The 25,401-nt window shown below is 35.0% G+C and overlaps 2 protein-coding genes and 1 pseudogene across 2 annotated transcripts; all 3 read left to right on the top strand.

The window, feature by feature from the left end:
- Positions 1-249: 249 nt before the first annotated feature.
- Positions 250-4,143, top strand: LOC108324721 (uncharacterized). The gene is made up of 6 exons (XM_052874950.1): positions 250-660; positions 2,055-2,636; positions 2,719-2,775; positions 2,933-3,082; positions 3,295-3,428; positions 3,515-4,143. The coding sequence occupies exons 1-6, from the start codon at positions 344-346 to the stop codon at positions 3,613-3,615; spliced, it is 1,341 nt and encodes a 446-aa protein (XP_052730910.1). The 5' UTR covers positions 250-343; the 3' UTR covers positions 3,616-4,143.
- A 685-nt stretch (positions 4,144-4,828) lies between these two features.
- LOC108324722 (uncharacterized) lies at positions 4,829-6,165 on the top strand (annotated as a pseudogene).
- Positions 6,166-9,825: 3,660 nt separating this feature from the next.
- On the top strand, positions 9,826-24,530 carry LOC108326203 (uncharacterized). Its single transcript, XM_052874949.1, has 16 exons — positions 9,826-10,333; positions 10,535-10,710; positions 12,079-12,244; positions 17,293-17,345; positions 17,462-17,605; positions 17,730-17,834; positions 17,933-18,058; positions 18,264-18,464; positions 18,893-18,999; positions 19,102-19,264; positions 19,410-19,475; positions 20,786-20,879; positions 21,356-21,468; positions 21,861-21,931; positions 23,309-23,459; positions 23,759-24,530. Exons 1-16 carry the CDS (start codon positions 10,021-10,023, stop codon positions 24,191-24,193), a joined length of 2,484 nt encoding a protein of 827 aa, XP_052730909.1. The 5' UTR covers positions 9,826-10,020; the 3' UTR covers positions 24,194-24,530.
- The last annotated feature ends 871 nt before the right edge of the window (positions 24,531-25,401 follow it).

Here is a 25,401-nt window from a genome sequence, read left to right as displayed (position 1 = left end):
AAGTGAAGTTACAGTAACATGCATGCAGTTGACAACTACACCAAGATGTGTTATTGTTCCTTGTATTATACTTAACCAAAACTATTCCTTCATTGAAACGAAAAGTGCCACAACCATATAACACCAACATGACCCTCCTTCTTTCATCGTATCATCTTCATCTCACTCTCTCTTCACCGAAGATGCAGATCCCAACACGTGCTCGTTTGCTTCTCTTCTTCTTCTTCTTCTTCTTGAACTCTCTTGTTCACTCATCACCCTCTGTTCAAGGTCATATGACGTGACGTGTCAATGCATATGTTTAATTCTCGTCTTCTCAACCCTAAATTCCAAGCTCTCATTCATGTTTTGTGTTTCCACTATTTTAGATTTCCAGCCACTTCCACCACCACCCACCTCTGGCGGTGATTACGATTACGAGCCTCACCTATCGCCACCGGCGCTTCCGCCTGTGCCTGCTGCTGCTGGTGATAGCGATCCTCTCTCCGGCGAGTCCGTTCCCACGTCGCCGGCGGTGATTGGGAAGCGGCATCATGGATCTCCAGAAGCTCCGGTGAAGGACAACGGCGGCGTGTGGTGGTGTTCGGTGAGGGAGGAAGTGGAGGAGTGTAGATTCTTTGTGAGTGTGATTAACCAACTAACGGGCTACTCATGGAAATGGTTAACTCTCACAAAAATTATATTCTCTTTACTTGTGGATTTAATTTTCTTGCTCACTACTGTTAAAAGGTTTTTAAATTGTGGACTAAAATTAAAATTCAAGTTATGTATTGTTTTTAAAGTAATTAGTATAAGACTTAAATTATGTTTTCTTTTTATTAACTAATAAATACAGAATATAATTAGAAAGTAGTTTAAGAGGATAAGATTTCCATTAGTTTACAATGTAGATTTCTTTCGTGGTATGTAAAAAAAATGAAAATAGTTTATGCTATACTATATATGTGTCCTTTTAAGTAAAGATTACAAATTATAAATTAAAAAATAGAATGAGAGAAAAAAAAAGTTTTAAATTGTAAACGTGTGTAATTAGATAAACATGTAGATTTTTACAAGTAAAATAATAAATTCATATAAAATTAAAATAAAAAATAATCTAAACTATATATGAGAAATGACGTTTGAGCCAACAACTATCCTATATCTCGTTTTTATCTGGTCACCAAAACATAAAGATAGGATCTTTTTGTGGTTAATTTGTACAAGTCAGTCATAGAAGAAAAATACTAATATATAAGTGCAATAGAGCTTATTATTATGATACTTATTAATATATTATTATTAATTATTTTAAATGTGTGTATATATTAAAAGAGTTGTAAGAGAATATTATTAACTTTTGTTATAAAAATTCTGAAGAGGCAAGACTTTTTAATCCTTATTCAGAAAGACATTATCAAAAATATTTTTTCTACCGTAATTTTTCTCTAACTTATTTTCAAAGACTAGGTGTAACTAATCCAACCTGTAAGTAAAAACAGTATCAAGTTAAATTTTATATCTTACACGCGCTGATTTTGTGAATTTTATAAATGAATTTTTATTATTTCTTATTTTCATGATATTTTTAATTAATATTTCCATTTATTTGATTCGTAATTTTGACTATTTTATATTTCACTAGTGGATGTTTTATTATTAATATTTTTTTTATTTCTTTCTCTTTATTTCATTAGATAATATAATTTTTATTAACCAGTTTTAGATGGATACATTACAGTGTCAAAACATTGAGTATCTACCCATCACAGAACATAATAAACTTAGAAACCTTCTTTTCATTGTTTATACTTTAAAAGAAAAATAATTTTTGATCTTCACCTAGCAAAATTGACTGTTATTGACAATTTTCCTTTTTAAAAATTTAGCTGATTTTTACTACAATTTTAGTTGCAAGTGCTTATTTTCTTCGTTGGAAACTTGAAGTTGATGGGTACACTCAAAAAAGACTTTTAGTTTGGTCCTACGTCGGATTCTAGCAAATGGATAATTGAAAAAGGAATATGCAACATTTCCAGTGATACGACTCTTATTTCTTATTATGTCCTCCTTAGTGTCCAAAGAGAAAAAGCCCAAGAGTGCATGGTTTCGATTCAGAAAGGAGAAGCAGATTTGGTGAACTTAGAAGCAGGGCTTGCTTATACTGCATTCATCAACCACTCAATGAAAGCCATAGCCAGTGAGATGTACTGTGACCATTCAAAAACCTATGAAGCAGTTGCAGTGGTAAACAGAAGGGCATGTGAGAGCAAAGAAAAGATCAGTTTAATGGATTTCAAAGACCACAAGTCTTGTCATGGAGGTTACTCCACAGCAGTTGGATGGAACTACCCCATCAATTACATTAAAAATTTAATTAACAGTGCAGAACAAGATGGCAGGAAAATTGCAACTAATTTTTTCTCTGCTATCTGTGCTCCATCAGAGGTTGAAGGTCTTGATATATGCAGTGCATGCAGCAAAGAGAATGAAACCTGCTCTGAAAGGGGTAAATACTCTGGTCATTCAGGAGCTTTTAGGTGCCTAGTAGAGGAATTGGGAGACATTGCTTTTGTCAAGAGTGATACTGTATTGCTCTATTCAATGGAGGGGCCTCATACCCAATCATGGTCAACAAAGTCTGTTAGGGACTTCATGTAAGTATCTTCCCATATGCATGTTTTACATTATACGTGACAGAGAAAATGTGTGTCAAAACATTCAATTGATTAACTGCAGGTATCTTTGTCCGCAAGGAGGGTGCAGAGAAATCAATGACTATCCTGGAGATTGTTCGTAAGTTATTAACACTTGGTTCATGAGTTGCCTATAAATCCTTGCTTTGATAATGTCAACTTTAGTTTTACCTGCATATTCTCTGAGAAAATATGGATTCCAGATAAAGCTTCAAGATACACTATACTCAAGTGAGTTTTTCCTGATTCATAACCAGATTTGGAGCCGTTCCTGCAGATGTGATAATGGCTCATAACTCGATGCCCAACAAGAAGAGAGAGCATATTTTGGAAACATTAACGAATACTAGTTTGGCGGATGCTCTTCATGCCCCCAACAATGTTCGCGGCCACTTATTTAGTGCAAGGTAAAATAGAATATCTTGTCATAAGAACTTCTTTTGCTTGATTAGTTCTGTGGTCCCAGCAGGTTTTAGTATTACAGTGTTATACCATGTGAGTTAAACTTGACTTAAAAGTGAAATCCCAAAAGGTTCCTATATGTAGATATCTGGATGAAAACAGTACCTAAGTACAATGATAAAAGGACTGTCTCAAAAATTCAACCCTTTCTATGCAGTACCCAAGGACTAGCCATGATTGAAAAGATCACAAGGCTATATCTGGGGAAATCAGCTTCAATCTCACAGAGCATACAAAAATTGAATTCCCCAGAAACCGGAGCCAACTCATATGAAGCAGATAACGGTTCTGGTAAAGTCTAATTTCAGAATCCATTTGGAGTAATAAATCCTAGATCTATTGCTGCACTAAATTTATTCCAACATATGCCTTAACAGAAGAATCTTCTTCATCTTCTTACATTTGCTGTTCACAAGTAATGACTATGCTCGTACTCCTGATGTCACTGCTGATACTTGGAATACTCACTCCAAAATAGAACAAAAATTGGTATTATTCTATTCATATGCATTACAAATTACTGCAGGTACTATTTTTTTTTTTTGTGGTAACATTGAAAAAAAACTAGCATGACGAGCTCCGAAAAAACAAAAAAGACATGGTTTTATATTTAATTCCTTTACTGTATCTGTAGGTTTCAATAACGAAAAGTAGTACTGTTCACTGAATTCTTACCTTGATATTGGAATTGAGAAAATTTGCCAATTTCAAATGAAAACTATTAACTTTTTCCCATTTAAGTTTATCACCTTGTTCATCGCCAACCCATATGTACAGATATTTGAAAGCATACTGTGGTCTGAAAACCTCAGAATCAATCTAAACCAGTTTTTTACAGTTTAATCAATCTAATGAAGCTTTATACACGAGGTACATAGCAATATATACATATATACGAAAAGTATGAGTAAGAGGAATGTCACCAGTGCTCCATAATTGAGAAAAATGCCCAGGTCCTACAGACAATGTCAGACATGAGCATTGAATTAATAGGACTATATAAATCATAATGCTTAATCATTTTTCTGATTCGTCACTTGTGCAAGTGTGAAATTAATGAGAGCAGATGCTTGTGCGTCTGTTCTGTCCCTGAAAGCAATGGAGATCGAAGATGGAGAGTTCTTAAATTCAATAGAGTAATATGTAAGATAATCTCAACTGTCACTGCCGATAAAAAAATAAAAAATCTCAACAGTCACTACCTTCCCGGAGTTGTATTTCAATTCTCGAGGAAGTGTCCATTCAGTTCTTTACAAAGCAGGGAAATACTTGAATGTAAGTTTGTGGACTTGTTTGAAGAGCCAAATCACCAATAATCCTGTCAGGAAAATATCCACCTCCTGAAATGGTACAACTGACTAACATCATGAACAACTACTTCTTGATTTGTGATGTCTGAGACAAGCTTCACAGAATTATGGAAATCACAAGAAAAGAACAAAGCAAAAGTATATTCACAGCAGCCAGCATTAATCTAAAGAAGTTGAAGAGGCTCGCGTCAACTAATTGAATCGTTTGTCAGTAATGAAATATTATTATAAACTCATCAAATATTTAGAAACCAAATCATTGTAGCTAGCAAAGACTGATCCACCAATTGTACTGAATTCAAACTTAAATTGATTACTTCTTTCTAATAAAATAAAGAAGCAAACAGTAACCAGCATTACCATATATACATACATATAGATCATATTGGTAGAAGACAAAAAACATTTTGAAATTAGGATGGAAGAGATAGAACACATAACAGTAGAAGTGAATGGCATAAAAATGCATGTAGCAGAGAAAGGAGAAGGTCCTGTGGTGCTGTTCATCCATGGCTTCCCTGAACTTTGGTACTCATGGCGCCACCAGATTCTGTCTCTCAGCGCCAAAGGATACCACGCTGTAGCACCAGACCTCCGTGGCTACGGTGACACCGAGGCACCAGCTTCAATCAGCAGCTACACATGCTTTCACGTAGTGGGTGATTTGGTTGCGCTTATAGACCTTCTGGGTGTCGACCAAGTCTTCCTTGTGGCTCATGACTAGGGAGCCATCATAGGTTGGTACCTCTGCATGTTTCGCCCCGATAGAGTCAAGGCCTATGTCTGCCTCAGTGTTCCTTTACTCCACAGAGATCCCAACGTCAGAACCGTCGATGCCATGCGTGCCATGTACGGAGACGACTACTACATCTGCAGATTTCAGGTTATATATTATTTTCCTTAGGATTTGTCAGATTTTCCTGAAATTTTGGAAGGTTCATGAAAAATATTTGTTTATGTGAAATAAAGGAATGATTTTGTTCGATGGTGACAGAAACCAGGCGAAATGGAGGCTCAGATGGCTGAAGTTGGCACTGAGTATGTTCTGAAAAACAACCTTACAAATCGTACACCTGGTCCTCCAATCTTTCCCAAGGGAGAGTTTGGTACCGGATTCAATCCAGATATGCCTGATACCTTGCCCTCCTGGCTCACACAAGATGATCTTGATTACTTTGTCTCCAAATTCAACAAAACGGGTTTCACTGGAAGCTTGAACTACTACAGAAATTTTGACACGTAAATTCTTGATTTTCCGGCTTGCCAAGGATACTGTTTTCCACTGCTATAAATAATGTTTATTTATCGGGAAACTCGGTCAAAAAGTTGTATGTATATTTTTGCAGAAACTGGGAGCTGACGTCACCATGGACTGGAGCGCAAATCAAGGTTCCGGTAAAATTCATCACCGGAGATTTGTACTCTGTATACACGTCGCTGAACATGAAGGAGTATATCCACGGTGGAGGTTTCAAACAAGATGTGCCAAATTTAGAAGAAGTGATTGTGTTGAGAGGAGTATCTCATTTCAATAATCAAGAAGCTGCCGAGGAAGTCAATGATCACATATACCATTTTATGAACAAGCACGCACATGCAAAAACAACCTGAAACACTGTCGCAGATTCATAGAGCCAAAAGGTCTTCGTAGTTAAGGTTCATGCATTGTATTTCGATATAAACCCACATCCAGTAACCGTTTATGTCCCTTTGTAATACTAAATAAAATTTTCAAGTTTGTCTCTTCAAAAGGAACAGGGTACTTTATTTGTTATTTACAGATCACTTAAAATTTACGGGGTATACGAAGTCTTGATGAATGATTGAAAATAGAAAGTGAGAAAAAAAAGCTGAAAGGTTGCATAAATAAGATACAAGAGGAAAAAAAATTAATAACTCCAGCCAATAAATTAATTACTTTTATTAACTGCTATTTATTTCTCAATTTAGTATTTAATGAATATTTTATTAGTAACTATAGCATGTAAATAAGAAGATTGTTATATATATATATATATATATGGTTTGCTTCTTGGTACATTTTAATACTGTGTACCCGGTTTTAGTATACAAAAATATCATCGTATATTATAGATTTTAAGTTTTAAGGTAAAGGGATTTGAATAATTTTCATTCTCAAAACGAAAAAAAAAAAGAAACTTCCAAACCCTTGCTCACATCCATCATTCTTCTCAACCCTTTCTCTTTCATCTCTCTCTCCAACATTTTCTCTGTGTGATCCCTAATGTAGTCTCAACACTCCAACATTTTCTCTGTGATCCCTAATGTAGTCCCAACTAAAAAAATCAGAAACACTCACGACACCGCAATTTGTTGCTCTGGTTCTGTTCATTCATTTGATTTTCACTTTAATAACAAAATAATTGATAATGTTGATGTTGATTTTTGATTCGAGGGTTGTGTTATATCTTTTCCATTCCGATTGTTATTAAATTTCGTTTTAAAATTTAGAATTAATAGAGAGTTTTGATATTTTGACTATTAAGTTGTCCGAAAATATTTTCAAGTAAAGAAAAACTCTTATGTGAAAAGGGGATTTCAGAAGGAGTAAGTTATTGTCCAGAAAATGGATTGGATTTCTGAAGTCAGCTCTTAAAAATAATCCTGAAAACATATTTTCCACTGAAAACAATATTTTGAAATATACTTTTCATCTTACTGCATATAACCAACGTTAAAACACAACAAAAAAATGAAGCTCTTGCGCAACTTACTAAATGATTTAACACGAAGAAATTATTGAAGAGAGTTAAAGTGGAAAACAAATGAACGAATAGAGCAAGAACAACAAATTGTGGTAACGTGGGTTGCTGTGTGGGTGAGAGAATATGGAGATGACAGATAAATAAATTGGATTAGGCGAGTGTTTCTGATTTTTTTTAGTTGGAACTACACATAGAAAATGTTAGAGTGAGAGAGATGAAAGAGAAAAGGTAGAGAAGAATGAGGGATGTGAATAAGGGTTTAAGAGTTTCTTGTTTTTTTTTTAGTTTTGAGAATGAAAATTATTCAAATATCTATGACCTTAAAACTTAGAATTCATAAGATATGAGGATATTTTTAAAACTGGGTACACATTGCTAAAATGTACCAACTAAAAAAAGAGCGTACGCAAATTAATGAACTCCTATATATAATATAATTAAAATATTATAAGCTATTATATTATCATAATATACAAATAAAAATATAGGTACGAGGCGTTCTTTTATATATAATTGAAGTAATATAATCGAGAAGTTTTTTTATGGAAATATTAATGACATAAAGTTTGGCGAATGTATAAATAGTGACTGAACATAAGATATTGGAAAAGAAAAAGGCCTTGGAGAGCGATGAATGGGCCACACTTTTTCTTGATTCGATCATCCATCATCTACCAAAGTTAAGCCAATCACACATTTCTACTTTCAATCAGGTTTTTATATTCACAAGAGTATTTTGGTCTTCCAATAAATATATTATTGTTGCTCTTTTAATAGCCAAAACATAATACACAATAACAACTAATTGTACAACTTAGACAAAATAATTAAGAAGAATTACGGAAGTAATGCATCAAAAAATAAAATACTTTCATAGTGATATTTTGTGATAACAAATCTTTCATTATAAAAAAAATTATATTTCATGGACAATCAAAACATATAGATATTTGATTTTACAAAATCTAAGAAGATAATTGAGAAAGCAGAAAATATTTGAAATGGTACAAACTTAATTTAAAGAAGATAATGTTAGAATTAAATGAAGAGTATGGAGCGCACACTTATTTTAAAGATGAAAAGAAATTTGTTTGCATTTGAACTTTTCAACACCTATAAAAAATGTGTGACATATGAGTACATTATCAAAACCTCGTATTATTTTTATTTGTTACTTTATTCATTTACTTTGATAAAGAAGTTAGCAAGATGATGCATCATATATTTGAATTTTTCAACACCTATAAAAAATGTGACATAAAAGTGTATTATCAAAAACTTATATTATTTTTATTTATTGCTTTATTTATTTATTTTGATAAAGAAATTAGCAAGATAATGCATCATATAAGTGAGTTTTAGAAAACAATAGAATTTGTGTTTAAGAAAGAAAAAATATTTCTGTGAACTTTTTATGTACGTCCTTCATGTTTCATAATTTATAAATACCATATTAATCACTTGTAATTAGTAACGCTGCTGACATTTATAAAACTAATCACAATCAATCACTTTAATCCATAATAACACAATCATCCAAACAAATAACAGTACAGAATTATAAAATCAAAATGTCTTAAAGATGTGTATTTATTTACATTATTTTTTGCTCAAGATTCATTTTTTTTTTCATTTTTTGTCTATAATATTATCCGTCCATGCTTACTTTTTTTGTCTTTTTCTTTTATTTTTCATACAATTTAAAGAGCTGCGAAAGAGAAATAACTATTAGAAAAATGTTTTTTTAATAATTTCTTTTTTTTTATAATTTTTTACTTGATTGATTCATTTCAGATATACATGTCTACAGTAACATATTGTAAAAAGGTTAGAAAAAAAATTGTTAACGTGTGATGATCTAACTATCCTAAGTATTATTTCTCTCTTTTGTTGGTTGACCTTCTTTTAGTTGTTTTCCACGTGAAGTCTAGCGGTGGAACTTTGGCCACTGTCCCCTGCTCTCTGAAAAAACTAACAAATATTAAATATTATATGTATATCATGGGATAAACTTTTTTATAATTAACTTTGCTAAAATATCAATTGAATATATAATAAACGTATTTATAAAACAAAATTTTAAGGTTTAATGTTAGTAAGTCACTCAATTTTATTATTTTTAATTCAATATGAAAATTTTTAACTAATATTTATATTGTTGGTAAATTTTACATTCTTTAAAAAGTAATTATTATTTTTCCTTTCAAAAGTAATAGTAAACATTCAATGATTTATAATATATATATATATGCAAGTTATTTATTTTTGTAATAATAATAATTAATCACTTTAGATTGAGTCAACCATGTTTGGAAATTGATTAGATGTGTGAATAGGAATGAGTAATCAATAGTATGATGTGCGAAAATGAAAATAAGTAAGATTTTCTGGTTAGATAGAAGAAGAGTTGGAAAAGATAATGTTTTTAAAATAAGTGAAACACACTTCGTTCTTTATTTTATTTTCCAGGTATCTCTGTTATGTTTTCTAGCTTGTTCCTCCCAATTTTTTCTTGTTTTTTAATCACACACGTTTTACTTTTATTTTATTTTTATGAATCTATTTCGATCAGAATATATATGTAAATAAAATAAATATCTACTTATAAAAAAATTATTTGAGGCGAAGAGGAAAACGTTAATGCATTTGATTTCTAAGTTAGTCGATGATGTGTGTTATTCGTGATCATCATGGTCTATCATATCGCAACTTTACCTCATAGCCACATAAACAAGGCCACACACGCAACGCCACTGCTGTTTCACTCACCGAGTCACAGCAATCACCACACAACACAAATGCACATTAATTTCAACTTCACTGCCGCCGTTTAGCCCTCTTCCGTCCATGCTGACGGTGCTAGCGCCTCCGCCGCCGTCTCTCTCCATTCTCGCCTCCTTGCCCAGGCGCCCGCAGAGCAAGAAGCACCAGCAGCAAGAAAAGCGAGCATGGGGGGACTTCAGCCACTTCGCTCAGGTGGTTCGCAAGGACGTGGAATTCCTCAAGAGAGGAATCGACAACGGCGTTGCCTGGGCCAACCACACCTTCCGCATTCCACAGGTTGCGAAGAAAATCGACGACGTCGTTTGGCTCCGCCATCTCGAAGATCCTCACTCTCCTCCCTATCCTTCTCCTTCTTGGCCTCAACCTTGGTACCCAGGTTTGCGTCCACATCCCTAATTCCATCTGAATTTCGCGCTTCTGACTCATCGAGTTACTATAGTTGACGTCTTCAATGACATGACAAGAAAATTCCTATCGCAATCATGTTAATTAAATTAAGTGAAGAGTGTTGTTCTTGGTAATCAGAAATGCAGTTTGTTTGTTTACTGCGTTGATTTGGTCTCTGGTTGTGTTGCAGGACTAACTGCAGTGGACTTGTTCATGTATGATCTCAAGGCTTTGGAAGCGTATGCTTCTTACTTCTATTATCTGTCTAAGGTTTGGTCCAAGCCGCTTCCTGAAGTTTATGATCCTCAGGATGTTGCTCAGTATTTCAGTGTTAGGCCACATGTGGTGACCTTTCGTGTTCTTGAGGTACTGTTTTTTCTTTTTTCTACAGTTTGAATAATTATCGGATTAAGTTATGAAAACTTACTTGCCTTTTAATGTCCCATAATGTTTGTTTTATCGTGTAATAACAGCATTTGTTTGAAGATAATTGCTTGCTTCCTATAAAGTGGTACTATGATTAGTGAACATGTACTTGCCTAAAGCCTAGAGACCGATTATCTAGTGCAAGTAATAGTTGTCCATTTGCTTTTTTAGTTTCATAAGAATTATACAATATCTAGGATTTGGTACCATTTAACTCTTGCCTTGACTGTTAGTTTTTATTCGGTTTTTTTATCTGAATTGATGTAACATTTGATAATTATTCACTTATTTGATTGAACTCCTATCTGTAAGAAATTATCTTTTAATGATAGGGATATAAGTTTTTAATTTACAATTTGTCATCATTATGTCAAGGATATATGATCATTGCTGAAGATGTGCCACCGGATATCAATTGATTATATAGACAAAGTACAGTTTATAGTGACTTTGGCAGTACACCTTTCTTGAGGAACTTTAAATTAGGTATATTCCATTGAGTTCTTATGACATGAAGAGTATACTCCTAGTAGTCCATTCTCAATTCTAATGTCATCAGAGTCTATTCTAGTTATTACGCTGGTCACCTGGGGATGCTGAACACTACAAGTATCATGGTCCAAATATCTAGTTCTGGGTGTGAAGTTGGTTTGTTAAAATCTGGCATTGGTTGTGTATATAGGCAAAATACCCCTTGTGATGACTGTGAAAATCCTTCCCCAGTAAACTAGCTTTTAGGATTAAGTTGAACTTAATCTGATTTCAATTCTATTTTCATAAATGAACTTTACAGTAGTAGACACATGAATCAATTAACATCGGTGAGTTAAATCCGCCCTTGCATCAATGCACAATATATAACTTTAAGTGAAATGTGTTTTTTATTGATTAAATCTTGAAAGTATAAATATATATTACATATTTATTTTTTTCAAATCTTGTAAAGACAACAATAGAAAAAAGTAAGAACATAGTTCCTTATTGCATATATTTTAAAAGTATGTATTATATTATGTCAATTTTGATATATATGAGTTAGATATGAAATAATTTTGGATTCACGTAAAATTTTGTAGATATGATCCATATGATAGAAACTTCTAACTCAGTAGTGGTTTTTTTTAATATATTCAGTAAAGAATTACTAAATGGTGCAACTGTGTGTAAGTGTTTGACACACTTTGGTGTAAGAAGTTCCTCCTAAATACGCACATGCACATATTCCAATGGGTTTGAAATTGGTTTCGTGTTGCAGTCTTCACTTTTTCTTGAAGTGTTTCCTTATTGACTTATATCTCATTTTGGAAGGTGCTTTTCTCGTTTGCAACTGCTATGATCAGTATTCGAACTTCAGGGTTTAAAAAGTTCCTCCGTCTAGTTCCTGATGAGGATTTGGATGATACATCATCTCAGTATAATTTTGGGATGGTATTGAAGGAAACATTACTTAATCTTGGTCCTACCTTTATAAAAGGTGAGGAGTTTGATCTATAATATGATCATTATATTAAATTCTTGTCATGCTTCCATTATTGGGTTTTATATGTGTTAGATGTTAAGGATTTATTTTCTGTTAGTTGGGCTTAGCCCATTCTGTATTAAGGGCATTGGCCCTTATGTTTCACTATAAATAAAACTACCCTTAGTGTATTCAAAACACAAGGGGATATTTTCTCCTAATCCTCTCCATTTCTCACATGGTATCTAGAGCATAGGATTAGGTCCAGCCAACTCTAGTTTCCGGCACAACTCATCGCCGCCGCCGCGCCACTGTGGCTGCCGCTGTCGCCGCCTCCGCCGCCGCCGCCTCCGCCGCCGCCGGAGTTCCAGAATTGACCGACGACCACATCATCGGCATCGTCTCGCCCGGGCGACCACCGTGGTACAAATATCACAGCCAACGGACCAGTCACGCGCCTCCACGCGCCGCCGCCAGAATCGCCGGAGCCGCCGCTTCCCACCGCGCGTGACGGCGCGTCGCCGGAGAGTTCCGTCGCCGATCTGGACCGCCGTGATCGCCTCCTCGTCCTCTTTCTGGATCTGTGATCGTTGCGTCAATCGGAGCACTTTGGATTTTTAGGGTTTCTCCTTCTCCATGGCATCTTCCTCTTCTACGAACACTTATGTTGGTGGCTCTTCTTCTGATCCTTCAATATACACCAATTATGTGAATGTACACTTGTCTATTGACAAGTTAGATGGCACAAATCATGCAACATGGGCGTCTGACATCAAACTTTGGTTGAAGAGTCAAGGGTACTTAGATCACCTTACTCAAGATGTGACTACTGCTACAACGGATGACACTTCCCGCTGGATGAAAATTGATGCTCAGCTATGCATTGTCATAAAATCCACCATTCACTCCTCGTTGAAACAAATGTTTCGATCATATGAAACATGTTCAGAAGTTTGGGCACAGGCGAAGTTGTTGTACACAAATGACACTCAACGCCTGTATGGTGTTTGTCAGGACCTATTAACTGTTATTGGTCCACGCAATCATGGTCCCATGGCCGAATATTTGGGTAAAATTCATGCCCTTCTTCATGATTTTAATGATATATTACCTCCTGCTCCCACTCCTGCTGAAGAACTGGAACAACGATCAAAGTTCTTCATGTTGTTGGCTTTATACGGACTCTCTGATGATATCTCTCATGTCCGTGATCAGATTTTGGGTTCTCCTGTCATACCCAACTTTACTTCTACTTGTTCAGCTCTTCTGCGTATACCGAGCAAACCAGTCACTGAGACATCTCCTCATATTGATGACTCCTCAGTTATGGCTATCCAACGTAATGATCGAAGTCGGCCTCGCAGGCAAAATAAAGGACGTGTTACAAAATGTGACCACTGTGGCAAGTTAGGCCACAAAATTGATCAATGTTATGCACTTCATGGACGACCTCCTCGACCTGTAGCAATGGCCAATTCTGAACCATCTGGAGACCCTCCTACTTCATCTAATACCGTAGAAAAACCTGCAATCTTTAACGAATTTCTCAGATGGTATGAGGATCGTCAGCACTCTAGTTCCACTACATCTGCATCTGTTGCACGTACAGGTACACCTTTTGTTGGTCTGACTCACTTTCACTCCCTCGGATCTTGGGTCCTTGACTCAGGCGCCACCGATCATATCACTGGTAACAAGTCCTTATTTTCTTCTTTGTCATGTCCGGATAACTTACCCTCGGTAACAATGGCTGATGGGTCTAGAGTCTCATCTCATGGTGTTGGTACTGTTGATATTTTTCCGTCCATATCCATTGATCATGTACTTTATGTTCCCGGGTCTCCTTTCAACTTATTGTCCATAAGTCGTCTAACTCGTACCCTTAATTGTGTTATCTCATTTACTAAAGATTCTGTTTGGTTGCAGGACCGGAGTTCGAAACACATGATTGGCACAGGATGTGAGTCTCATGGCCTATACCATCTCCGCCCTTCTCCACATGTTGGCGTAATCATGGAGTCACCATCCCTTCTTCATGCTCAGTTAGGTCATCCTAGTCTTGCCAAACTACAACAACTTGTCCCGAGATTGTCACAATTATCAAGTTTGTCGTGCGAGTCTTGTCAGTTAGGAAAGCATACTCGTAGTTCCTTTCCTCGTAGTGTCTCACAACGGGCATCGTCCCCTTTTTCATTGGTTCATTCTGACATTTGGGGACCTAGTCGTGTTAAGTCCAATTTAGGTTTTCAGTATTTTGTTACTTTTATTGATGACTACTCAAGATGTACTTGGTTGTTTTTAATGAAGAATCGTTCTGAGTTGTTTCCTATTTTCCAATTATTTTTCAATGAAATAAAAACACAGTTTGGGGTTTCTATTCGAACTCTACGTAGTGATAATGGTCGTGAATACCTTTCTCAATCGTTTACACATTTTATGGCTTCTCATGGTATTCTTCACCAAACCTCATGTGCTTATACCCCTCAACAAAATGGGGTGGCTGAGCGCAAGAATAGACACCTTATTGAGACAACTCGTACTCTTCTAATTCATGGTCAAGTACCCTCACGTTTTTGGGGTGACGCCGTTCTCACGGCATGTTATCTTATAAACCGCATGCCATCTTCCGTCTTAGATAACAAAATCCCTCATTCTATCTTGTTTCCTCAAGATCCTCTACATCCTTTACCTCTTAGAGTTTTTGGGTCTACTTGTTTTGTTCATGATTTTAGTCCTGGTCTTGATAAGTTATCTCCTAGGTCTCACAAATGTGTCTTCTTAGGATTTCCACGGTCACAAAAGGGCTATAAGTGTTTTTCCCCTTCCCTCAATCGTCATTTTATCTCTGCTGATGTTACTTTTGATGAATCTTCTTTCTACTTTTCACATCTATCTTCGAGTTTTGAACCTCCACCTGTTACTGTTGATATTCCTATTTTCTGTGATTCTCCTAGTGATGCTCCACCCATTTTGTCTCCTCCTTCTTTGGACTCTCATTCACCACAGGATCGTCCTTCACCACCACCCCTTCAGGTGTATAGTCGTCGCAATCGTCTCCCTCATGACTCACTTCCAGTGCCGGTTCCTGTGTCTCCTCCGGCTCCAGCAAATGAGTCTGACCTGCCCATTGCCCTTCGTAAAGGTATACGCTCTACCCGTAACACTTCTCCCCATTATACTGTTCTTAGTTACCACAGATTGTCACCATCTTTTTATACATGTCTCTCATCCATTTCTTCTGTGTCCATTCCCCACTCTGTGGGTGACGCCTTAACTCATCCTGGCTGGCGTCAAGCTATGCTGGATGAATTAAGTGCTTTACAGAAAAGTGGAACTTGGGAGCTTGTCCAATTACCATCTGGAAAGTCTGTTGTTGGTTGCAGGTGGGTGTATGCTATCAAGGTTGGTCCTGATGGCACTATTGATCGTCTCAAAGCTCGATTGGTTGCCAAAGGCTACACACAGATTTTTGGTTTGGATTATGGTGATACCTTTTCTCCAGTGGCAAAAATGACCTCTGTTCGCCTATTCATTGCCATGGCCGCTCTTCGCCAATGGCCTCTTCACCAACTTGATGTCAAAAATGCTTTCCTTAATGGTGATTTGCATGAAGAAATTTATATGGAGCAACCGCCTGGCTTTGTTGCTCAGGGGGAGTCATCTGGATTGGTATGTCGTCTTCGCAAATCCTTATATGGCTTAAAACAATCTCCTCGGGCCTGGTTTGGTAAATTTAGCTGTGTTGTTCAACAATTTGGTATGTCTCGCAGTGAAGCGGATCATTCAGTGTTCTATCGCCACTCAAATGCTGGATGTATCTACTTAATAGTGTATGTCGATGATATTGTTCTCACAGGAAGTGACTATCTTGGCATCTCTAAGATGAAACAACACCTTTGCCATCATTTTCAAACCAAAGATCTTGGCAAACTCCGGTATTTTTTGGGTATTGAAGTAGCACAATCCAACACCGGTATTGTCATATCTCAGAGGAAGTATGCGTTAGACATCTTGGAGGAAACAGGGTTAATGAACTCTAAATCTGTTGAGACACCTATGGATCCTAACATCAAACTCCTACCAAATCAGGGGGAGCCTTTCTCAGATCCTGAACGGTACAGAAGACTAGTTGGCAAATTAAACTATCTTACTGTTACACGTCCTGACATTTCCTTCGCAGTTAGCGTTGTGAGTCAATTCCTAAACTCCCCATGTGAAGACCATTGGGATGCGGTTGTTCGCATACTGAAGTATATTAAAGGATCACCTGGAAAAGGTTTGCTATATGGTCCTAACAACGATACAAAAATCGTTTGTTATTCAGATGCTGACTGGGCTGGTTCCCCGTCTGATAGGAGATCTACTTCTGGATATTGTGTCTCTGTTGGTGGCAACCTAATATCATGGAAAAGTAAGAAGCAAAGTGTTGTGGCAAGGTCCAGTGCAGAAGCAGAATATAGAGCTATGGCATCAGCTACTTGCGAGCTTGTGTGGCTTAAACAATTACTCAGTGAATTGAAATTTGGAGATGTCACTCAAATGACACTTATATGTGATAATCAAGCTGCTCTCCATATCAGCTCTAACCCTGTCTTTCATGAGAGAACCAAGCACATTGAAGTTGATTGTCACTTTATTCGAGAAAAGATCATATCCGGAGACATCAAGACTGAGTTTGTTAACTCAAGCAACCAGTTGGCAGACATATTCACTAAGTCCTTACGAGGACCTAGAATTGATTATCTTTGTAACAAGCTTGGAACATATGATTTATATACTCCAGCTTGAGGGGGAGTGTTAGATGTTAAGGATTTATTTTCTGTTAGTTGGGCTTAGCCCATTCTGTATTAAGGGCATTGGCCCTTATGTTTCACTATAAATAAAACTACCCTTAGTGTATTCAAAACACAAGGGGATATTTTCTCCTAATCCTCTCCATTTCTCACAATATGGATTTTGTATTTCGTATTGCTTTAAATTTTTTGGTGTTGGGGCTTTCACTTCTCTCATGCAGTCACAAGATTATCAATATCCTTGTTACATTCATTTGATTGCTGATGCAGTTGGTCAGTCCCTTTCCACAAGGCCAGATATCATTGGTGTTGAGATGTCCAAGGTTAGATCACAACTGTGTCTGTATTGCCATTCTATCACATTGGTGCTACTGCTAACATTTTGAATGATTGGATTGACAATATGTGTATATATTTTTCAATTGTGTTCTTGTTGCAGGCATTGTCAGAATTGCATGATCAAATTCCTCCTTTTCCTAGGAATGTTGCAATGAAGATTATGGAGGAAGAATTTGGTTGTCCTCTGGAAACATTCTTTAGTTACATTTCTGAGGAGCCTATAGCTGCTGCATCATTTGGTCAGGTACTTTTTCCTATGATAGGGGAGTGCCATTTATGATTAAATGTTACTTATGAGAGTTTAGTTATGTTTTACTTTGAAGTGAGATGATATGTCTTCCTGATTTATTCATTTTTTTACTCTCTAGGTTTACTTTGCCCGTACTACTGATGGCAATAATGTTGCTCTAAAAGTTCAGCGTCCTAATCTGCATCATGTGGTGGTGCGGGATATCTATATCCTTCGCCTTGGGGTTTGTATTTACTATGAATCTCTAGTGTCATTTTAAGTTTCACTTTTATTTATCTATTTATTAAATTCTTATATGAGTGTTTATATTATCCATTTTAGTTGGGGCTGCTGCAAAAGATTGCCAAGAGAAAGAGTGACCCTCGCCTTTATGCTGATGAACTAGGGAAAGGTTTTGTTGGTGAACTTGATTACAAATTAGAGGCTGCGAATGCTTCAAAGTTTCAGGTAATAAATAAAAGACATATCCACTGGAGCTTTGTAATGTTCACATATTAATGAATTCTAGCACTGGTCAATTTAGAGCATTGATGAAATCTTTTATCAGGTTTTAACTTTTAAAATGTAGGTCGGTTTAATCGGTTTGACAAAAATCACTAAACAGTGATCAATGTTTTTGTTCTTTGAATTGACATGGTCTTGCTAAATGCAGGAAGTGCACTCGTCCTTTACTTTCATGTATGTGCCAAAAGTATTTCCACATTTAACTCGAAAGAGAGTTTTGACCATGGAGTGGATGGTTGGTGAAAGTCCAACAGATTTGCTCTCTGTGACTGCTGGAAACACTGTTGGAAATGTCTCTGAATATTCAGAAAGGCAGAAATTAGATGCAAAAAGGCGTCTTCTTGATCTGGTATGTAAACAAAAATGCAATTATCCATTATTTGTCTTCACATTGTGCAAAAGTATTGTATATCTTGGATGTTAAGTAATGTTGATTTGACACTATTGGCTTTTGGTAGAAACTTAGTGAACTACTGAAGATAATCAATATTTTTCTAATAGAATTACAAGTATGAGTAAAAATGAAACTCTTGGCCTCAAGATACTTTATAGATTCAATTACAAAATAAACAAGGCTTGGGATTGAGGTAGTGGTAAAATTTCTTTATCAATCCTTCGTTAACTTATTTGACCAGTATTACTCATCGGACATTTTATCATCCATTATAAATGACTGATTCTATGCAAACCTTGCTGTTTGATCTCTGAGACTCTCTGTGTTTACTATATTGAAATTGTCACATTCCGTTATTTTTTAATTTTTCATATTGGTTACAGGTCAGCAAAGGCGTTGAGGCAACATTGGTGCAACTTCTTGAGACAGGCTTATTACATGCTGATCCACATCCTGGTAACTTGCGTTATACTTCATCAGGACAAATAGGGTATTTATTTTTCCTTGCCTATCCAATACCTTCTGAATAAATTATGATCTACCTTCACAACAAAAGTCTAAAAGGATCTTTTAACTTCTTTGTACGTGATAGTTTTCTGGATTTCGGTTTGCTCTGTCAAATGGAGAAAAGGCATCAATTTGCTATGCTGGCTTCCATAATTCATATAGTAAATGGTGACTGGGAATCCCTTGTCCGAGCTTTGATTGATATGGATGTTGTTAGGCCGGGGACTAATATCCGACTTGTTACCTTGGTATATCACTTGTATCTCAGGCTTTAGTAATTATATTGCCATTGAATATTTAAACTAAATAAGAACAGCATTCTCATACCCAGTTTTTGGTTATTCTTAAACTTATGCTTACACAATGGCTTCTGAATTTATATTTTATTTTCAGGAATTGGAGCACGCATTAGGAGAAGTAGAATTTAAAGAAGGAATTCCTGATGTGAAGTTCAGCAGGGTGAGAGTCATATTTAAGAGGAATAGTAATTGAATTATGTTTGTCTGGTGACTGCATAAACCAAACCATGGTCTGTGACTGTCAAGAAATATGGAAATAATTTTACTATTTTTTGAACTTTAAGGCTAAGTTAACCTTACAAAAACTAACTTACAGGGTTAGGTTTACATTTTTTTATATACTATGATTCAGTTATATCTCTAGTTGACATGATCTTCAACATCTCCTCTTATCAAGGAATGAGTATCTCAAACGTGGGACTAGGAAGAACCCAATAGCGGGTGACATGTTAAGCTCGACAAACTGGACTATGATGTGTTCTTAATGGCTCTGATCCCACTTTATGAAAGTGAAATTTAAACCTAACTCAACCACAAAAATTTAGCTTCTAAGGCGATATGTGCACTTATATATTATAATTTGACAATATCTCTAGTTAGTATCTCTAGCAGGGTTAACCTTGACTAAAATAGAATGCATCATCCCCTATTTGAAGCTAACCATAACTGAAGAAAATTACACTTCCAAAACTAAATCAATTGAGTAATATCCATTATCAGAAGCAAACCATGTATAGGACATGGGTATACATAAAACTAACCATGTTTTATCATCTATAATGATAATTCAATGGATGGTTTACTTTGCAAGCGATTTATTTCAACAGAAATTATGTTATATGAAATTCAAATCAAATAAACTTGAGTACAATTAATTATTTTGTGCTCTTTACATTGAGAACCACAAGTTCTAAATCTAATTCCAACTTAGGTATAAATACAATCTATGATAGGACTTCCAAGAAATCTTTCAATCTAGCACCATCGAATTGCATAGATATTATAGGGGGTCTCTATAGTTTATAGTGTATTGTTTAAAATAGTTTAAAACTTATAATTTTCTTGCTTTAAACTGTCAAATAATTTAAGCTACAGTTTGCAGCTGTTTGATTAAAATTTAAGCCTTCCTTTCTTGGTTTCACGTCTGGATTTGATATGAAAGATATCAATTGTATATGGCATCAAATATAACTGGTTTATGCCTGATTGCCTTTCCTGCTCTGTTAGAATTAGAAAATGGCTTTAGTAATCTTTTCTGGTTGTTAGTATTGAATATCGTTATATGAAATTCATGCAAAGCACTTCTTACTGCATTTACATTTAAAATCTGGATTTGTCTAAATTTATATCCAGCCAAAGTAATAGTATCCATCTAATTGAACATGTGTTAATAGTTGGTCTTCTATTCTCATTTTTGCTTTTGCTTGTAAACTTCTCAACTTACTGAATTTTCAATCAATTTTCCTCAAGGTTCTGGGAAAGATTTGGACTGTAGCACTCAAATATCATTTTCGTATGCCACCATATTATACACTTGTCTTGCGATCACTAGCTTCCTTGGAAGGTACACTATCAATACGACAACAAATTTCTTTTTGTCTTTCTTATTTAGAGTCTTGCTTAGAAGTTCTGCTTCTATTCATTATGAATCATCAATTCTAGTAATTCAGAATATTTGTTTTGTCTTGAACCAACAATCTCAAAAGCTCAAGTTATTAGGTTAAGGTGCATGAATGTATTTATACTTTATTTCTAACACCCTCTCCCGCAAGAGCCTTTTGGTTCCAAGTGTGGATAATGCACAAGTTCACCTACCATGTGCTAAAATTCAACTTTAAAGGATGAGAGCAACAAGGAATAAAAACTCTAAACCAATTGATCAAAGGCTTTGATACAGTATTATGAACCATTATGACCAAAATATTATGTAAAGAGTAAAGACACATGAATGGTTCGCCACTATAATGCTGGTTATGTTAAATTTCTATTATTCACTCTACATTATCTTTTAACTCATCATTTTCTTTGAAACAATCTCAGGTTTGGCTATAGCCGCAGATAAAAATTTCAAGACTTTTGAAGCTGCATATCCTTATGTTGTTCGAAAACTTCTCACAGAAAACTCTGCTGCGACAAGGAAAATATTGCATTCGGTAATATAAAAACCTTGAACAGTTAGTTTTGCGTCAATAATCCAAAGAAGTGAATTGTAATGAATTGTAAACCAAGTCATCGCTTGTTTGTTTTTATTTACTGGCATTAACGCATAGAGAATACATTCTAAGCACTTATCTTGGAAAAAGAATGTAAAGAAATTTAAGATATTTTTATACATGAATCCTGTTCAAACTTTAGCCCCACATGATGTCTTTTTATGTCTCGTCAAACCAGTCATCATAGTTTTGCATATGCAATTATGTGAGCTACTAGGCAGCATCTCTGTCATTCTAATGGCCATTACAATTGTGTACTAAATAATGTTTCTTCGTAATATATCCTAGACATTATTCATTGGTTTTCCTAAACTCATTTTCCTCCTGTTAAGGTGCTTCTAAACCGAAGGAAGGAGTTCCAGTGGCAAAGGCTTTTCATGTTCTTGAGGGTTGGGGCAACTAGGTATGTCAAAATTCATGCTAGTGTATGCTCTCTGGGAAGTTTTGTATTTTATATATACTTTTTTTAGCTTAGTTTCCAACCTAATATTTATCTTATTTCTAGGATCTGTTGACTTTGTATTTTCAGTTTCATCTACAAACTACGTAGTAAACAGCAAGGCCCTCTTTGATTGAAAAGATTAAACTAAAAATGCCTGTAGTTGTCTAATTCAAATTAAACAGTTGGTGCTATGCATCTGCCGCTCTTTTGTGATCCTTCTTCGAAATTTAGCTGCTTGATGCTGTTAGTGATTTTGCTCTAATGTTCTTCTTTCTATTCCTTTATGCCATTATATATTATGCAAAATAACCACTCCAATTGATTACTTTTCCGTGATGGTAAATAATTTTAACATGAGTTTCATATATGGAATTATCCCAAAGTTTCATATTTTTTTGGCAGTCCAACACCCTCAAATTACAAAGTTCTTCTTTACCCTCTAGTTTCTGTGCTGGGTTTTATTTTTTAACACTACACCGTGTGAATGCCATTTGGGTAACGCATATTGGTCAAGGAAACATTTTCTTTAAACCAAGTTAGTTGTAGGAATAGGAGTAAGTAACATAAGCCTAAGCCTTTTGACATAGTTGCCTCAGTATTTGGCTTTATTTTTTTATTTTGGAGCTCATTGGCTCATTGTAATTTTCTAGAAATAGGTAAACTTCTAGGTACAGTAGTTTAGGGATATCGGTTTGGTTGGTGATCACTGAACTAGGAAAGGCCTCAATTCAATACTTGTTTTGATATTGCTACTCATCTCAAAGGGATCTTCTGTAATTTGCAATAATGTTGAACTTCACTCACAAACATATGCTAAGAATCAAATTTCTATTATCCCATATTACACTAAAAGATCTACACTACCACTTTTGTACACTTATTATTTTATCGTGAGAGCTCCCATGGATGTCATCTTACACATATTCGTTTCCGATACTTTATAATCTATACTTATCAATAAAGTATCTAATTTATAAATTAATAATACTTTTATAATGGTAATAATTTATAATTTTTATGTTTTGACAATACATGTTATTTTAATTTGGATTTACACTAGCAATTACATATTTATCATGATTTTAAGAAATTTGGTATATTTTTCAATATTTATATATTATGGATAGTATCCTATAATTTTCAAATTAAACGTATTGTCGTATTTGATACATCTATCATATTCGTGCATCAGATAACTTTTTATTCCCTTTTGTCATGCACTCAAGCTGATCTTCATAAAGAGATATTAGACTGGCCAGTTTTAGTTAATCTATTACTCAATAATTGTTAAGTTTTCTCTGCTATGGATGTAGTGTCTCATACCTGTTACTTTGTCAGGAAAGCCTTGCGACTAGTAGCGTCAAATAGTGAGACGCCCCTTGATCATTTATCAAATAAGGCCACTGACACAATTGATGTTGCGTATTTGGTTTTGAGGCTTTTACCATCCAAAGATGGTGTTGCTATCAGAAGACTTCTCATGACTGCTGTGAGTTCTTATAAGCTTTTCTATCTCAGTTGTTCCAGTTTATTGTCATTGTACCCAGCTCACCAGGTTACCCAAGCTTCTGGTGAATTCATTGTCAAAAACATTTTGTTGTGCCAAAGAAAACATTTTACTATGACTATATTTATTATACCGAGTCTTGCGTTATTAGTTCGAGCGTTTGATTACTGCAGTATATTATTGGTGAGCAGGAAAACTGAATATGCTTGTTTGGAAGATTTTCTTTGGTTGGCTGAAATAGTTATTTAATGTATGAAACTTACTTTCCATGGAATGGACAGGATGGAGCTTCACTAATCAAAGCAGTGGTCTCGAAGGAGGGAAAGTATTTTCGCCAAGAATTGTGCAAGATCATGGTTGACGTCGTTTACCAATGGATGATCAAATTATTTGGAGAAGGAATTACAGTTACTCAGTATTCCCAGTTGATATTGGCTAATGGACCTAGCAACAAAGAATCAGGTCTATCCCCTAGATCTTTGCCTAAAGATGATTACAATTTCATCTTTAGAGACCGACGACTCCGAGTGATATTCTATAATATTCTAAAATCTGCAAGTAGGGATAAAATATTGATGTTGCGGTTCTTCTGGGCTTCCCTTCTAATAATGGTAACAGCTTCAACTTTGGCCTGCCACCGGCTTGTGGTGTCTCTTTCTGAAGCTTACTTGGCCAAAATATTTGATGCTCCTAAGAGATACGCAGTCAGTGCATGAAATTTTCTTAAAATATCTAGTTTTCTCAGCAGAGAGAGATCATTCTACGTATCCAACAATTTTCCAAGAAAAAAAAAGGTTTATTTCTACGGATGACAGCAAAAGCAATTGTCTTTGTAGCTTTAGTTGGGTATTCTAGATTTGGAGCAAATTTGGTGTCAGGCAGGCCAAATATAGGCATACGATTGCAATGTCTTTTAGTTACAGTTTATACACGGGAAACTCTGTACTCTGTACTGATGCTGTTATCAATATCTAGATACCCTACATATATGTAAAGTTTTTCTTGTAAAGTGTTACGATTTTTCAGAAAATGAAAAATTATTTCAGCTACTAATTTTCTGTGTCACTCCTCTGTACTTATTTTAGTTATATCACGAGTGAAAAGTTATCGGATTAATGATAGTGTGAGAAGGGAGATGCATCGAGTCAAGTGCTCCTATAGATGTTAATTTAGAAGCTACTGCAAAAATTAAATGCATATAGCATATGTATCTACGGTAATAAATAATTTTAGAATTAAATATATTTTTATCTTTTAGTTTTTTAAAAATTAGAATTAGTCATTTTTAAAATTTTGACTTAATTTAATCTCTTCAATTTTAGAAATGTATATATTTAATTTATTTTAACTAAATTTTATTATATCTATTTGACATGTTTTTTAATTAATATTAAAACAAAAATATGTTTAGCAGTATAAATTTAAAATTTATTATAAAACATGTTTGAAATGTTAAATAAGTTTAATGAAATTTGATTAAAATATTAAATTTACGTAATTTTAAAATTAAAAAACTAAATTAGACTTAAATTTTAAAGAGAATTAATTTAAATTTTCATAAGAAAAACATATTTAACATATAATTTTACTTAGCCTCTCAATACTTTGGAAAATTGCCTTTTTTTTTCTCTGGTGGAGTGGACAACTGTATTTGTTAACCACGGTTTTTGTTTATAAAAGCTAAAGTTTGAAAGATTGGATATTTTAGAAGATCAATATATGCATTTTATATTGAAACGTTGATTTATGAATGCAAATTTGCTTTTGTTTTAGCATGCTATAACATGGACGAACACCAATATGGCTATCAACTTGGTTGCTAGATAGTGGGTTAATTACAATTTAATTATTAGTTTCGTACACGTAAAAGAGTTTTTTTGGGAGTAACTAACTATATTTTGCATTCCAAAAAATATTATTCAGA

The sequence above is a fragment of the Vigna angularis genome, chromosome 3 (assembly GCF_016808095.1).
Source record: "Vigna angularis cultivar LongXiaoDou No.4 chromosome 3, ASM1680809v1, whole genome shotgun sequence".
Taxonomy (NCBI): Eukaryota; Viridiplantae; Streptophyta; class Magnoliopsida; order Fabales; family Fabaceae; genus Vigna; species Vigna angularis.
Note: the sequence above shows the minus strand (reverse complement) of the source record. Positions and strands in the feature narration are given on the sequence as shown.

Excerpts from the sequence above, each read along its gene's own strand:
- LOC108326203 (XM_052874949.1), top strand. The coding sequence starts at position 10,021 with ATGCTGACGGTGCTAGCGCCTCCGCCGCCGTCTCTCTCCATTCTCGCC. Across the intron at positions 12,245-17,292 it reads TGGTCCTACCTTTATAAAAG|TTGGTCAGTCCCTTTCCACA; the intron begins GTGAGGAGTTTG and ends TTGCTGATGCAG. Across the intron at positions 17,346-17,461 it reads TTGGTGTTGAGATGTCCAAG|GCATTGTCAGAATTGCATGA; the intron begins GTTAGATCACAA and ends TTCTTGTTGCAG.
- LOC108324721 (XM_052874950.1), top strand. The coding sequence starts at position 344 with ATGTTTTGTGTTTCCACTATTTTAGATTTCCAGCCACTTCCACCACCA. Across the intron at positions 661-2,054 it reads ACGGGCTACTCATGGAAATG|TGTCCAAAGAGAAAAAGCCC; the intron begins GTTAACTCTCAC and ends TGTCCTCCTTAG. Across the intron at positions 2,637-2,718 it reads AAGTCTGTTAGGGACTTCAT|GTATCTTTGTCCGCAAGGAG; the intron begins GTAAGTATCTTC and ends GATTAACTGCAG.